Raw genomic sequence first — 16,152 nt, 5'->3', positions numbered from 1 at the left:
AAAGAGAGACAGTAGAGAGCGCGCCAGAGAGTCGAGTCGCACACCAAAAACGAGAAGAAAAATGTAGCATTAATTACCAGGAAAGCTTTTTACGGGTCCTTTGCCAGGCAAGGAAACGAAACGAAAAAGAGAAAGGGAGAACTGCATGAATATAAATGCGTATCGCTTGAAAAATGTATAATTAGCAGAGCAGTTAATAACTTTTCCTTTTGTTGCTTTTGTTGTTTTTGGCGAATTCTCACGCACCGCAGGAATGCTGGAGAAGCAACGAAAGAGGTTCCACCGCACGCACTAATTAAATATGAAGTGGAGAAGAGAAAGAGAAAGGCAAGAGAGGTCGCAGGTTCAGCTCAACCGTTCCATGAATTATAAAAGCAAAAAAGAGTATTTTTAGTTGACCTCAAACGCAAGTAGATGGAGGGGCAAACCGCAGAAGGCAAATCGGGAAAATGGGAAACGGGAAAAATTCACTCACTGGTGACAAAGACCAGAAGCCAGACGCTGAAAAACGCGTCACGGATTGAGATAACTTGGCCATACTTTGGCAACGGAAGGATGCCCTACTGTACTTTCCAGCTTGTTCTGTCCTGCCCTCCCCCAATTCGTACTTTCTTCAGCATTATTTGTGAACTAATTTGTGGTTTTTCCTTTTGCTGTGTGCTTCAAATTAGCTTCATTATTGTAATTAACTTTGTTTGCTCTGCGAATCAACCATTCTCCATGCAGTTCCATCCATCCCTCCGTTACTCTGTCTCGCTGGGATCTGTGGCTTTTGTTAAATTTAGCAAATTAGTTATAGAAAATAACCTTTCTCTTTTTTTATTTTGGGGCTAATTGAAACCCTAAACAAATGGCAATTGAAACCCTTGCAGTCATTAAAATAAATTAATCCCAGCCATTAAATAAATATTTCACTCGAGCATCACATTACCTTCTGCCCACGTATCGAAACATATGTGAATATTTGTATTTTATTCTTTTGAATTAAAATTCAATTCTGTTTTCGTCCTCTCTCTCTTTTTGTCTCTGTCGCTGTTTCCGTTTCCGTTTGTGTGGCTGCCACGTGGCTGACATGTTAAAAGCCTAAATAATTGCCAACCATTTTATTTATACGTTTTTTATTCATCTCAAACCAAAAATAGAAGGGAGAGACAGTTGTTCAATGTGCAGGGACTTTTTGGGCCGATTTTTGTATGTGAAATAAAACCTTTTTCGCAGATTTCTCCCAGTGCATCCCGGCAAAAGCCCTTAATATTCCCCACTTTCTTTTGCCTTCGACATTTCCAAGCTTGATTTACTTTTCCGTCTTTTGTTTGTGTTTTTGCATGGGATATTCCTTGGAAATACTATATCGTATGTAAATCCAAATTAGGTTTTGGTATACAACAAAAGAAAAACGAGAGGAGAGCCCTTGAATTACGGTCGGTTAAGTGCTCCCGTGGCTCGTTTTGGTGGTCATTAAAATGAATCATTTATGAAGGTACAACAACGAATAAAGAGCCAAAAGTTTTGTTGAGATTAATGAAAGGGAATGGCAGGCCAAAAAATGTAATCAGAGTGAGTTTTGGGTCTTAAGTTTACCTTGAAAAATGTCAGCTTTCATATGATTCCGGAGGAGTTTATAAAATGCTTTTGATTGCAATTTTCTAAAGTCGAATGGTCTCTTGGAAATTTGTAGACTTCGCAGAATCTGTAGCTCTTTCCTTCCATAAGATTTCATTGGATCGGGGCACCCTTCTCCGCTATTTATTCCCTCGAATTGCCTTGAATTGCCGCAGTATTTTTCCATTTCAATTGTTTATAAAAGTTCTATGGAAAAAAACTGCACAGTCTGAAGTTTTGGGTTTCATTCATTCTGGCAGAAACTCTGGAAGAGAGTCACTTGCTCTCGCTCCATGGAAGAGCCTCTCTATGTTCAATCAGTGTCTCCCCGGAGTTCGGTGCGTGAACATCGGTCTGTGTGTGTTATTGAAACAGAAATTGTAATCCTCCCTATCCATAACGATGAAGCCATATTCATCAGCGGACAACAACAACAACAGCAGAGGTAGCAGCAGCAGCTTAAGCAGCATTAGCAGCGACATGCAACGTTTGTCATGGCTACGTTGGCGTTTCAATTTGCATAGCATAAGCGCTGCTGCTGCTGCCGATTTTGGAGGTGCAACAGCATCCCACGCTGCCTCTAGTGATTCGGCAGCAGGTGGGATAGAGGCAGTCGACAACCAGCAGGAGAATGAGTTGGAGCAACTACCATTTCCATACCCATTGCCATCCTTCTCGGCATTGTGGCAGCAGCGGCAGAGGCGTTACCATGGACTGCCGAATCTCCTGCAACTGCAAGCTCCTGCTGCAACGATTGGCGGCGGACATTATGTGAGTTATTTGCTAATTGCCAACAAAACTGAAAAACAGGAGAAAACAGTGAAAAGTTTTCACTCTGGCAGCCGCGTTCTGACTCTGCCAGTGACGTGACTGAGGCGTGGCATGGCATGGCATGGCATGGCGGCAACAACATGTCACACCGTGCAACATGACAGCCAACAACAGAGACAGACAAAACCACACGAGGAGGGGTAAGGTGGAAGGGAGAAGGTTCTGTAGAAAGAGGTTGAGAGAGACGGGAGAGAGGGAGACAGACAGAGTGCATTTAGGTTTACATTTCCAAATGAGTGTTAAACACTCTGTTTAGTTGGTATTGAGATTCCCTCACGTGATTCGTTACGACCATTCATTCAATTTCCATTGCAAATGAATGAATAATGAGATGTTCTAGCGGATACAATTTGTAAGAAAAGTTATTTAGAATTGGTTTGAAAATAGATGAGAATTTGTTAGGAATTGCAAAGGAAAGTAATTAAAAAAGTATTTTCAAAGTAATGAGAATTAGGGCAATGCGAATCCAAGGCCGAATATACTCATGGGGAGCACACGGTACTCAATTTCTACTAGCATCTTCCAGCAATAGAGAATCCCCTCCAAACTTGCTGTCGTTGTTCCGTTATATCCCAAATCCCCCCTCGCTGTTATTTCTCGTTCCCTCATTGCTTTGCTTTCTACCTGCCAGCAGCCGGCAGCCCAGACGATCGACAAAAACCAATGCAAAATGCAACAACAGCATAAATTATGCGGGAGGGCAGGAGGGTAGGTTAGCGCCTGTCAGTGAAACCGAAAGTCAAGCATCGCGCTTATCTCGAGAGAGCGACTTCGAGAGAGTGCATAAGCTTGAAGGGCAGAACGAGATAGCGCGATCCTCGGCTCTCGTGCTTTGCGTAATATTTCGGTCGTGTCCGTGCATGCAGACGCAGATTTCTCGCTCCCTTTCTGCACTTCTCCTTCTTTCGTCTTAAGTTTTGCGCGCAGGTAGCAAATATTTTGTATGAGTTTTGGGGGAGGCGAGGCTGAAGCTGAGGCTGAGTGAATGCCCAACAGCGAACCACTGTTATGATTTTGGGTTGCAACTGTCAGACTGCTGAGTGGGTTTCTGTTCAACTTCTTTTCCCATCTATAAATTTAACTCTAACGCCACATTTTTCTACTTTTCCCGTTCCACCGTCCAGAGGCGTTCCTATTCCTGTTCCCCCCAATTGGTTTCCAATGTTATTTCGTGAAAAAAAATGTTCATTGTTATTGACAAACAAGCGACATTGTGCGGCTTTGATTGTCATCCTGTGTGGCTCGTGCAACACACGGGAGCCGAGAACGAGACCTGCAGGCCACACCTCAACTCTGTTCTCTCTCTCTCTCTCTCTCTCTGTCTCTCCGCTGTTCGGCTACGGATCTGTTTTTCACCGCATCTCAGGCACTGCCCAGGGGCACTTCACTCCGTTCTGCACACCATGCTCTGTGCCCTTCCCCCTCCCCTAGGCTGGCTGTCTCTGTGGCTTTTTCCGTCTTCGTGCGCTTTGGACGTGTTGGGACACCACTTAATTTCCGGCAATGCGAGTCACGTACGCTCCATCCTGCCTTTATGTGCAATGACATTTTCATTTTGTACACAGACATACGGAGGGACACACACACACAGACACACACAGAGAGGCAGGCATGCAGGGACCTTCACACAGCCACAGAGACAGAGAGACCGACAGAAGGGGTGCAGACATGTTACAACAAATGGCAAACACTCTTTTTGGCCTTGCAACGAGCCGTTTGGTTTTTGTTGTTTCTGTTGCTGTTGTCAACTCATTTTGTTGCAATTTGCAGTCGAAACAAAAAGAAAAAGAGTCGAAAAAAAACACAGAAAACAGCAACTCTAGGGGGAGAACTCCATGGAAGAAAATGGAAGTCGTGAAACTCGATTATTTTTAATTAAAACAACATTTGGCGAGGCGAGAGAGAGAGGCCTCTCCGGTAAAGGAAAGAAAAGCTAAAGAAAATAGAGTTCAAAGAAGTTTCCCACCCAAAACCAGAAAGAAAGACAGAAAATAGTAGTGGCTTTTCAATTGCAGACTTGTGCGGTCAAGAAGCGGTCTTAGAAGAGGTTTTCCCCTTTAGATTTTCCCTTAGATGGTCCCTTAATTAAGGAAAAGAAGAAAATCTGGAGCAGAAGCAGAGTTTTCGTGTGACAAGCAGACCATGCAATGAATCCTTTGCCAGCAGAGAAGCTGGGAAGTGCGTTTCCTGTGTTTGCCTTTCGGGTACAACGCCTCGGTATCATAATCGAAAAGCAAAAAAAAAAACCAACTTGGCATATCAAATTTTTGGATGAGGGTAGGGTTGATGTGGACTTTGACTTCCATTTCGACTCCCCCATTTGTTTACTTTCTCTTCGATTTGTTTGTTTAAAGCGGAAACCATTTGTTTAGACTGTTTTTTTTTACTGGTGAAATAAAATCCAACAACAAACGTGTGCGGATTTCTAAAGAAAATAAAACTCTGAGAAAATATCGGCTTACACGGTGTTTAAATAAAAATATGCATAGATATATTTTAGATAAAATATAAATAGGAACAAAAGTGGGGTAGAACTTTTTCAAGGGTGAAAATTTGCATGACATCTCTGGGAAAACCCCTTTATACAAAGACCCTCTGCATGGAAGTGCACACTAGCAGGGAGATGTATTTCAAGGGAATTTCCATGCAATTTTCCACATTTCACACAGACACACAGACAGATTTTTCTCTGGAAAATGCAGCAGCAGAAAAATATAATTAAATTTTGTGTTACTCAAAAGCGGAGCATGTCACGGGTCTAATCTGCTGCTGCCCCATGCGAAATCCCTACAGGACTTCCCCTTCATGTCCTTGTGGTTTGAATGTTGAGCTTTCTCCTCTCTCAGTCTGACAGAGACAGAGTGTGGGCGAGCCAGTGCTAGACAAAGCAGGGGAATAAGGAAAATCTGCAGCTGGTGTCCATTTCTTGCCACGAGAAAAGCGAAGATTTATTGGAGGATTACCCCTCGAAACGACAGGAGCTGCTGAATGGATACTCCTGTTACTCCTCCTTTTACTCCTCCTTTTACTCCTCCTTTTACTCCTCCTTAAGCCGCTTAAAGATTTTCCAATTCACAAAGACAAAATGAAATAAGAAATAATTAATTTTTATATTCCCCCTCCGCACTGCCCACTTCGTTATTTGTTGTTGTCGTTCTTGTTGTTGTTTCTCTCAACTGGTAATTTGCTCAGAATGGTGTAAACTTTAATTTACTTTTATAATTTGTTTTTGTGTGTTTTAATTATTTTTCCGTTGTAAAATTTCATTGCCTACTTTTTGGCTGTCCGCGCTCACGCGAACAAACATTAAAAATTCAATAAAAATACTCACTAAATATAAATGCAGCAGCGGCAACGGCAGCAGCAGCCGTGAAGAGCGTTAAAATTTTTCATTAAAACTAAAATTGCAATTTCGGAAAATCGTGTGAGAGAGAGAGAGAAAGTTTCGGGGGCAAGAGCGGGCAGATGGAGAGAGAATTTATGATGCTTACGTGACCGCTGAAAAGAGGAGGGTGGACTGGGTGCGGAGGGTTCTTAAATGATGGCTTAAATGAGTCGTGCCTGGCCCCGTGGCCAGTGGCATAAGTTTGGGTCAGAGCACTACCTCTGTGCCCGCTTCTCTCCGCTCGCCGGCTTCTCTATCTGTAGTGCTGCTGCCCCCCTGTTTACCCTGCTGCATTTTCCCCCCAGTTGCATTTGAATTTATTAACAAAAGTTGGCCCATGTCCACGAGGCACGAGGCAGGCAGCAGGCATTCAGCAACAAATGAAATGTAATTTTATATTTCAGCCTAAAATAAATAACAGTTGCAGAGGGCAAGAGTAGGCAAAAACGGTGCCAAAAGCAGGGGGAAATATATTCTTAAGTCTAAGGCAACAAAATATAGAAACATTCGGCCCCGAAAAGTAACTACAAATTTATTTCTGAGCTATCTTCTTCAGCTATACCTCTATCCAGACGATAAGCGAAGAATCTGCTCCTCTGTTCTGTTAACTAAACCCATTTAATCGTTGACTTTCAATATATTTTCAAACGAAAAAACAAAACTATACAAATAAATAACCGTCGCCGAGGCAAAACCATCTGTTTCCCAAGTTTTCTTTATCCACGAACCCGCTGCTAAGAAATCACTTAGTGGAAAAGTTTCTTTCTTTTCGCTCTTCCACCAACATTTTTGTTGTTTTGACGGCTGGTGCGAGGCGTTAAAGGCTTAGATGTCACCCCAGCACCCTTCGCTACCCTTTTGATGGCTGGAAATGTAATTTTGTCGTAAATGTCATTTTTTATGTTGGTTTCTCTGTTTCGTTTCTGCTCGTTTATGTCGGCCTGCAATTGTTTTTGGTGTTTCTTGGGAAGGCAAGAAAAATGTCTTCAAATCAAAGGCACGAAAATCCTTCCTCCCCCTCTTGCAGACGACATTTCAACTCTTTCTTTTTTTGTGCTGTTGTTTGTTATTGGATTTTCTTTTTCGTTTCGTTACATTTAATGAAAATTTGTTGGCAAACGTGGAAAGGCGTGGAAAATTTTAAATTGATTATTGCACAGTCGGTGGGCCGCCCGGGGATCCTTCCTGTGCGTTTGCCCCCAACGCCGCATGAGGTTGGGTTTTTGTTCTTTTCGGGGGATCCCTGGGCACAGGAACATTGGGGTAATATATTATCGTTTATGATGTTAACATAAAACTTGCACGCCCCGAAAGAGTGGAGCGTGAAGCGTGGAATGGGGTGTACCTGGTACTCTCCCACATCCACTTTTATGCCTCACTTGCTACGTGCTCATAAAATAAATGCCCCAAGATGGATTGGCCCTCCGTCCTCCATCCATCTATCGGAGGAACATCCATCCGAAATGTTAATCCTACAAAAAGCAAGACATAATGGCATTTGTAGAACACTCTGATTCTGCCAATTTATAGGTGGAAAATGCAGCAATTTCCCTGCCCTGCGTCTTGTTTATGGCCTATCCCATATTTTGTTAAGTGAATTATGTCCTTGGATAAGTAATTTTTTGGTTAATTTTGTGGAAAAGTTGCAGCTTAATCAGCGTGTGATTTTTATGACTCCCAAAAAAAAAAGGGGTTTTAATGGGAGGTTCTCCTGCGTTAAAGGAGTTTGCAGCTTGAAGAATTATGGCACTTATTTGCTAGATAAATGTTTATGAATTTCAAACATATGACAGACAATGTTGATGACGCCGCATTTGGTGCTGGAATTTGATTAAGTTGCTCTAGAAACGCACACAAATAAATATAGAAAATACAAATAAAAAGAGTAAACATAAAACGTGAAATATTATGCAAAATGTTAGCTCTAATCTCTTCCTATTGCATGAAATAATATTATTCAAATCCTCAAACTCTAATCTCTTTTGAAATTCTCTTTCAATTTGGCAAAAGTTTTTATGAAAAAAGAGGAGCAGAATAACTTTTGTTTTGTTTTTATTTGCATGGCTATGAATATTTATATACAGGGAACTGTATGCAGACCACGAGTCCACCCCTACACCCACTCCACCCTTAAATAAAATAATTTACAAAAAAGAAACTGAAAATCCGAGTGCTTTCCCTTTTTTTGTAGCCTCGAGAGTCATACAAAAAATGCAAAATAGGCTGGAAAACTTGCATGCACAGCCACACATGCACATGTGCAATGCTCTCACACAGATACGCATTGAGATACTCACGCACACCACACTGGCACATATGTAACAATTTTCCTCAGCCTTCCACGCCTATTTTTAGGTACCAGAAAACACCCAGAAAAACCCTTTTTTTGCATTCCCTTAAGCGCTTTCATTCCGTGAATTTTCATGCAACGCTGCAGGGTGTGGGAGTCCTTGGAGGGGGTGGACGGGCGACACAGGACAATGGGGAAAATTAAATTTACCGCCGCATAGAATTAAAATAGGCAAAAGTCCGTGAGGGAGGGAAGGAAGAGCAAAAAAATGTAAGCGAAAACTGGAGGAAAATCCTTTTGTTTTCCGCTCTTGCGCCCACGAGAGTACCCCCCGCAAAACGGTGCTCTTCCTTTCCCCCTGAGCACCACCTTCTTCCCGCCCAGCCTTACCCTGTGAGACCTCCTCCTCTCTCCCAGCTTTACCCCCTGCGCTGTGCCGTCGGTTTTAATTATGGAAAAAGTTTTTGCTTTATTTAGTTTAAACAATAAGTGGTTGGAAAATATGAATTATACAAAGAGAACGGCCCCACATCCACTTCCCCTCCGTGTCTGCCTTTGCAACTGTGTCTGTGTGTCTGTGTGCGTGTTTGCTGCATGTCTATCTGTCCTGTCTGAGTGTGTGTGCAAACATTTCTTAAGGAAAATGCAAATATTTTGTTTACTTTGCACATGCATTTTTCCTTGCACCTTTTCCGCCCCATTTTTTCGTTGGCGTGAGGCACTCTCTGAGTGCGGCTTTGCATGACAAGTGAATCGTGGAGGCAGTGGCAGTGGCAGAAGCAGAGTCCCAGTTTTTCTGTCTTTGTTTTATGCAGCTTGCATCTGCTTTTCGTCATCTGTCGGTGTGGGTATGTTTTATTTTTGTAGTATTTAGCTTCAGTTTGCAACTAGTTTTTGCATTAAGTAATTTGAATATTTTTGTGTCAGAGCTACCTACATTTTTATGTGCAAAAAATGGGCAAAACTGCAGCGAAAAAGATTTCATTTAAAAATGTGGATCCAAGAAAAGCAATAAAAAACGATGGAAAATTTTAAATAGTCTACGGTTTGCTCAATAAATACATTAATTTCGTAATGAATCGATTGCCAAGAACATTTTCTATTATTTTCGTTATGTTAAATACTTTCAATACCTTTTAATTCCACGAAATCCTATTACAATGCTCGTTCAATTTTTAAAGTATCGAAAATAAGCTTTGGCCTGGCCTTACACCCACCCTGCCCCTGGCACATTATAACCGCTCACGTATTTCACATTCCATGCCACCTCTCGCACGACAACTGAAAATCAAAATTTGTGCATAAATTTTCCTTAAACAAAAAATAAACGAAAATGACAATAAAAATGACAAAGACCCGCCACGAAAACCCATCGAACGAACAGCAACAACAACCGCTAATCACAAAGCGTTTATCAGGGGGGAACGAACTCCACACCCCCCGGGAAAGCGTCCTCCTGGGAAGGCAAGGAAATTCCACAGCGACTGCAGCAGCAGCACCTCCTTTCCTGTCTGCTGTCTCCTGTCGCCTGCCGCCTGTCGCCTGCCGCTTCTCCCACCTGTCACTTGGTAATAAATTATTATCGTTAATATTTTGCGCTTGGTTTTGCTGGCAGACTAAGCAGGAAGCCCAGGACCCCAACCAGACAGCGTTATAGACTATCGCAGGATATCGGAAACGAAACGTTTTTTGCATAAAAATGTGGCAAAATTCGCGCGGTGGGGGGTTATGGGTGAGGGCCTAATAGAATAGAGAACAAAAGCGTCAACGAAAATGTCCCGAGACGCGACGAAAATTACTAGGGGGAAACTCTGATGGCTTGGGTGTCTCCCCAGTTTTTGGGACTGCCTTTTGCGACCCTATCTATCTGGCATCTCAGGCTATCAGCAGTAACTGCTTCCATTTTTCTGACTCTAAATAGGGGTACGTGGGGTGTAATAGGCAGCAGAAATTGAATAAATATCTGGAATATTTCCCCGGTATATTCTCTCTGAAATATAACCCTTTGCCTACCGATTTATTCCTTGTAAGTTTACCCATTACTGGGCATTCTCTAGTCTATAGTCTTCTAGGTTTCTCTCTCTCTCTCTCTCACTGCAGCCTCCTTCCCTTTTCTATATGTTTTTTTGGGGCGTGTGCGTGAGCCGCAAAAACTTTACAAACACCCTCGCCAAGTGCACGCGATAATGGCTCCCAATTTGGTAATTAATCACGTCCTCGTACTCTTACTCGTTCTCGTCCACGTCCTCGTGCTCGTCGCCCTGCAGCACACGGGAGCCACAGCTGGCCATTGGAGAAGGCAGTCGGCAGGCAGGCTGGCAGGCAGTAACAGGAAACAGGAAACCCAGGAGTGGGGGCCGCTTCATATTTTTCTCCATTTTCCATTAGTGCTTCAGGTTTTTGTTTTTTGGGGCTCGTTTTATATAGAATTTTGCAGCCAGACGACGACGACGTTGCAGCCCAGTCAACGGTTGAAATTAAGCGAATTTGAACGAGCGATAAAATAATTACCTTTATGATTATTTTTAGGGGGAGTGAGTGGAGTGGATGATGTGTATCCATGACTAGGCTTCGGGCAGGCACATACAATGTACCTCTCCCCCCCAGTATGTGTGTGTTTGTGTGTGTGTGTCTCGGGCCTTGGGGCCTCGAATGTGCCAAACGTGTCTAATTTAGCGGCTTAAATTTATGGCATTTGTGCGCTTAAAATGTTCGGCTATTCGCTTTTATGACCCTACACTGAAAATAAGTGGGCGGGGCAGGGGATTTCCATTCCAAATAAATGGCAAATGTGTGAGGATGTGTAATGGATTTGAAGTTCACTTTTAAGGAAAATCTATGTGCCAGCAATTTGTACAACATTTTTTTTCCCAGCTGTTAAGCAAAAAGTGGAGCCTGCCAGAAGGTTGTTTCAAAAGCTTAAACAAAATAGATTTAGCAGCTCCTAAATTCCATACTTCTCTACTCTTTAAACTGAGGAACATTTCCCATTAAAATTCTTAGCATAAATTCCATTTTCTTCTCTAAATGTTCACATACAACAAAACCCCAAACACACACGCCGCTCTCTTCACACTCCACGGCACTCGCGCCCGAGTCTAGTGGGTCGTATGGGTAGCAGAGACCATTATTACTCGTTCTCTGCCATTTAACTGCCAAATTACAGACCTCTTCCACATCCCTGACTTCTGTGGCGCACCTGTTCCTCCCTCTCTGCGGCAAACGAAAAACCACATACGAATTGCGTGCACACAAAAATTAACTGGAAAATGTGAGAGACGAGAAGCCGAACAAAAAATGGAGGAAAACCAAATGAAAATCAAATATTTGCCATCATATTTTGCAATTGGAAAATCAACGACAGCACGCAAGGCTCTTTCGCTCTTTTCGCTCTCTCTCTTTAAGAAATCAAAACGAAAGGACCTGCCGCTACTTCAATCCTGTACGAATATAAAATGTCGGCGTTCAGTTGTTTCCTGTTTTTTGGTAATGTTTTTCATATGAAAAGATTCGCGAAACGCTATCGAAAAATAAAATTTTTCACCTTGTAAAATTCAGTGGAAAAAATTTGTTTATGCGGAGGGGAATTTGGAATCCGTGTGTCACACACACATAAACATAGAGAGAGGGGGAGAAGTGAGGGACAGGGACAGTGGCGGGTGGTTTATTTGTGTTTATGGCGAGTGACCCCAAAGAACGGTAGATCCCTGCCACAATAACAGCAACACGGAAAAAATAGGCAAGCGAAAAAAAAGAGAAATGGCCCAAAGGCACCAACGGAGCTGCATTGGCAGCAAATGCATTTGGAATGCAAAACTGGAGCACACACAGGAAGCGACGAGGCAGCAGCAAGGACACGGCGTCGAGCGTCGAGCGACTGTTGCATCTGTCCAACCCGCCCACATGTGCCGCCCGCTGCCGCTGCCGTTGCCGTTGGGTTGTTTCCTTCCCTTTTTGGGGGTAAACTCTCATGTGTAGAGGGGCACAATTATTTATGGCAGCGGGGACTGCGACTGACTGACTATTATTTCCATAAAAATGATACCCTGTAGGCACGAGCTTGGGGTGAGGTTTATATTTGACACTGAAGATTAATTGTTAACTGACTTTACAGCTGCCCAAAGACTGTTTTGAGAACTGTTTTAACTCATGCAAAAAAGAGTATCTCCCATGTCGATCCATGGGAGCATTTCCCCCCTGCTCTACCCTCCCTTCTGCTTCCCTTTTTGCCTTCGTTTTTTGTTTTGTTTTGTTTTCGTTTTTGTGACGAATGCGCGCACCTGGCACTCAATAAAACAAAATCTCCATAAACCCACAATTTTCCAAGTGTACAGCTAGACGTGTGTGTGTGTGTGTGTGTAATTCATATGCAGAATAAATGTAGGTGTGTGCGTGTGAGCGAGTTAGAACGGATGTCATGGCGGTTGTATTTTTTTTCAGCGGTAAGCAAAGCTTTGCGGCAGAGCCACAGCTGCTGCCGCGCGTTGCGGTTTTCTATTTACGACAAAAACAGAAAATAGCAAAACAGAAAAATAGAGAAAAAACACAAAAATAGCAAAAACATAGAGTATATTATTTATGTTGAAACCACTCGCCCACTAGCCCCCCTTACTTACCATCACCCCACCACTCTTCTCTCTCTCCTCTCTTTTCTATCTTCTTGTAGGGGAGCTCGTCCAGTGCCGCTGCCGCTGCCGCCGCCGCTGCCGCATCGTCAACACAGCAGCGCAGCGCTTTTCCCGGCGCACCGTTAACCGCCTCAGCCGTTGCACTCAAAGGCTCATTGCCACAGCGTCCACCGGCCATGACGAGCCCAGCCGCTGCTGCTGCCGGCGCTGCTTTAGCCGCCGGCGCCCCTTATCGCGGTGCCACCAGCTGGACCCCACAGGGCTATGCTCCGGCCGCTGCCGCCGCCGCTGCTGCCGTGGCCCAGCAGGCCGCCTATCGCTACACGGCGCCGCTCCCCCAGCCGGCCTATGCCGCCTATACGCCGCACACGGCCACCACACCGGCCACAACCACGGTGAGTACTCACTTTTTGAGGGGGGGTGTGTGTGTTAGGGCGGGTGGGGTGCTGGCACAAATCTCTGCGGAAATCGGTTTAGAATGGAAATCTGTTGAGGAATTTGCATTCGAAATTACATGGAAAAGCGATTAAAAGTAGAGTTTAGCTCCGGCCTGTGTTTTAAAATTGTGTTTTACAGATTACAGTGTTGTTAAGTGCCATTTGGGATACTTAAAAGTTGGAAATTTTAGATAAACGAAAATTTATGGGGGAACAAGCCACTTGATTATGCATTTTTAGACTCTGTTCGGCGTTTGGAAACGCTTTGCAGCTTAAATATTTCAGGGAGTAAATAAAACTTTTGTTTGTAGTATTGGTAAATGCAGTTTTAGGTGCCAAAGAGCTTAAAAATTAAGAAATGTGGAGCAAAAGTGTAGATTTACTGAATCAAACTTATAGAAAAATCTTATTTCAGATGAAATATTCCGGGCAGTACTTAAAACGCATATTTTCAGTGTTGGTAAATGCTATTTACTGCGCTTATAGACAAAAGAGTGTAGTAAAACGTAGATTACTGTGCAACAAAGTACTCAAAAGTAGATATTGATTAGGGTTCCATCTGAATTTAAATCCAATTTTCAGTTGAAAATTTCCAGGCGGTGATTGAGACACATTTTTATCTCCAATCTCATCTTCCATTCGCAACCCAAAAACTCCTGCATATTAATTCCCGCACAGTACATTATCAATATCAAAGCATTCTCTCTGATTTCATCCAAAAAAAAGAGCAAAGTGCTCTGCCATTTTAGAGCGCATCCCGTCCCCCAGTGAAAAGTCCATCCGCGTTCCCCCAGTTCTAGCTCTGATGAATTTTCTTCAATTTCTGTGTAATGGTCCGCATAATCGAAAATTTATGTGCGTCCATCAGCAGCAAGCAAAATGGAATTCAAGTGTTTTTACACTTCCAAGAACTACCTCTATTAACTGGTCTTTCCCTCTTCTCTTCTCTCTTTCCTTTCTCTTGGCCGTTTTCTCTGTTGTCTTCCAAGTTCACCCCGTACTTGCCCATACCCAAAGTTTCTCCCTTTGGCCTGATTTTCGCCCTTTCCATTTCCTTTTCAACTTATTGATTGTCAAGTGGAGTTCCTCAGTTTGACAAGAGATAGTAGGCAGGACGAGGACTGGTCTGTCATTTATTGAAAATTGCTCAAGCAGCAATTTATTTATGACCCTCTCACTGTTGGAGCGTTTTTGGAGAGTGTTTGGGTGGGAGTTTGCTTTTGCTTTCATGCCTATCTCTAAACCTCTGTTTTGGAAGCCACCTTCTTGCTGGTGGGGAGCATTTCAATGCGATTATCCTGCTAGGCCGTGCCTCTGCCTATTCTCTTTGCTGGCATCTCTGTCAAGCTCCATCTCTCTCTTTGTGCGTGCTCACTCCTTGCACCTCGTATGTTTCTGTAGGCCTCCTCTGTACGAGCAAGCCTCTTCTCATGGCTCATCAAACTGACAGTTTTGTTGCTTGCATTAATTTACCCTCGGACCTTGCTCTGATTTGTGGCATCCTCCGCACAAACAGCAGACAGAGGAAGGAGTTCAAATGCAGGAGGGAATGAGATTAGATTGTTGGCTATTGCTCCCCCAGTCTGGGGCTATCCCATTCCCAAATCTTTGGCCGGCAATCAATTAGTCTGTTTGTGGTTTTTCACACTCGCACATTCATCAAAGTCAGCTCGGGCGGGTCATTTTCAAATTGAAAGTCACAGACCAAAAGGGACAATCAAAAGCACAGGAACAGCACCAGTCCGATTCCCATTCCGTGTACTAGTAGCATCATTAATAACGAACAATTAAGAATATCTCGTGGATACGAGAGTTGACAAGTCAGAAGAGACCCCAGCGACTGCTCGGCACGATGATGTGCCATCAACTTAATCAGCATTATCTGCTTCTGACTCATTTCCCCAGAACGCCACCACACCCCGCACTGCCCACGCAGCACCCTGCAGGCGCTGTGACACAAAGCCCGAGCCAGAGCCAGAGCCGAAAGCCGAGACCGAGGCCAGGGCTCAAAAGTTCACTGCTGTTCAAATATAATCTGCTGCCTGCTCCCTCTCCTGCCGCCTGGCATCCTCGCGGTATCGGCATCATGACGAATGATGTTCGCTGGTTTTGACAAATTTACCAACCACCAGCAGGAGCTCCCCTCAAGGACTCTTCAGAGCTATCTCTTTTGGCAGAATTTTCAATTTGATTTACAAATGATTTTCAATTCGATGGCAAGCTGTCTGTCTGTCTAAGGAAAATTCTAGGTGGAAAAAACTTGCTCAGGCAACCCCTTTGTGTGTGTTTGGATGTGTGTGGGGGGGTGTGCCTGGGGGCAAAACAACTTCTAATAAATGCGCCGAAAAAGTGCTGAAAATAAACGAGCAAATAAATAACCAGTCAGAGAATATTCCCCTCAGCCCCCTCAGGTGGTGTGGAAAACCTCTTGTCGATTTTCGTCTTTGCATTTTCTTTTCTTTACTTTATTTTAGTTCGGGGAGAGAGACTTTCATGGCCTGCGGGTCGTCGTTTGCTGTCGCTCTGGCTCTGGCTTTTCGCTTACCTCTCTTACTTTTATTTCTATTTTCTGCCTGTGTCCTCCGCTAACCGCTGCCCCCGCTTTCCGTTCCCTTTGGCCCACTACTATCAAGCCGCCATTCATTCATTCATTCAACGTTGTCGGTTCGCGTTCGCGTCCTCGAATGGCAGTTAAATAATCCAAAAAGGAAATGTATTTTTTTTTGTGGGCGTCATCGTCCATCGTATCCGTTCGCTGCCACTGCCTCTGCCTCTCTCTGGTCCTGTGCTGCCGCTGATGTCCAGTTCCAGTTCCAGTTCGATGGCCATTAAAGCTGCATGCGAATGTTGCTCATAAATATAAAGTGCGGCTACTTATTTCGTGTTTTCCACCACCTCCATCCTCACCCCTCTCTCTCTCTCTCTATCGTATTTTTATGAAAGGTTTTCCTTCCTTTGCTGACGTCGTCGTCGTCGTCT

At 43.7% G+C, this 16,152-nt stretch overlaps 1 protein-coding gene across 1 annotated transcript in view; it reads left to right on the top strand.

Annotated features, from left to right (window-relative positions):
• LOC117894387 (protein alan shepard) overlaps positions 1 to 16,152 on the top strand; it is a 135,916-nt gene that overhangs the window by 54,955 nt on the left and 64,809 nt on the right. Inside the window, 1 exon segment of the mRNA XM_034801393.1 lies at positions 12,775 to 13,131. Coding sequence (XP_034657284.1) covers positions 12,775 to 13,131 — 357 coding nt within the window.

This window comes from Drosophila subobscura, chromosome J (genome assembly GCF_008121235.1).
Source record: "Drosophila subobscura isolate 14011-0131.10 chromosome J, UCBerk_Dsub_1.0, whole genome shotgun sequence".
In the NCBI taxonomy this organism is placed as follows: domain Eukaryota; kingdom Metazoa; phylum Arthropoda; class Insecta; order Diptera; family Drosophilidae; genus Drosophila; species Drosophila subobscura.
The sequence above is the reverse complement of the archived record's forward strand: the minus strand, read 5'-3'. Positions and strand labels throughout refer to the sequence as shown.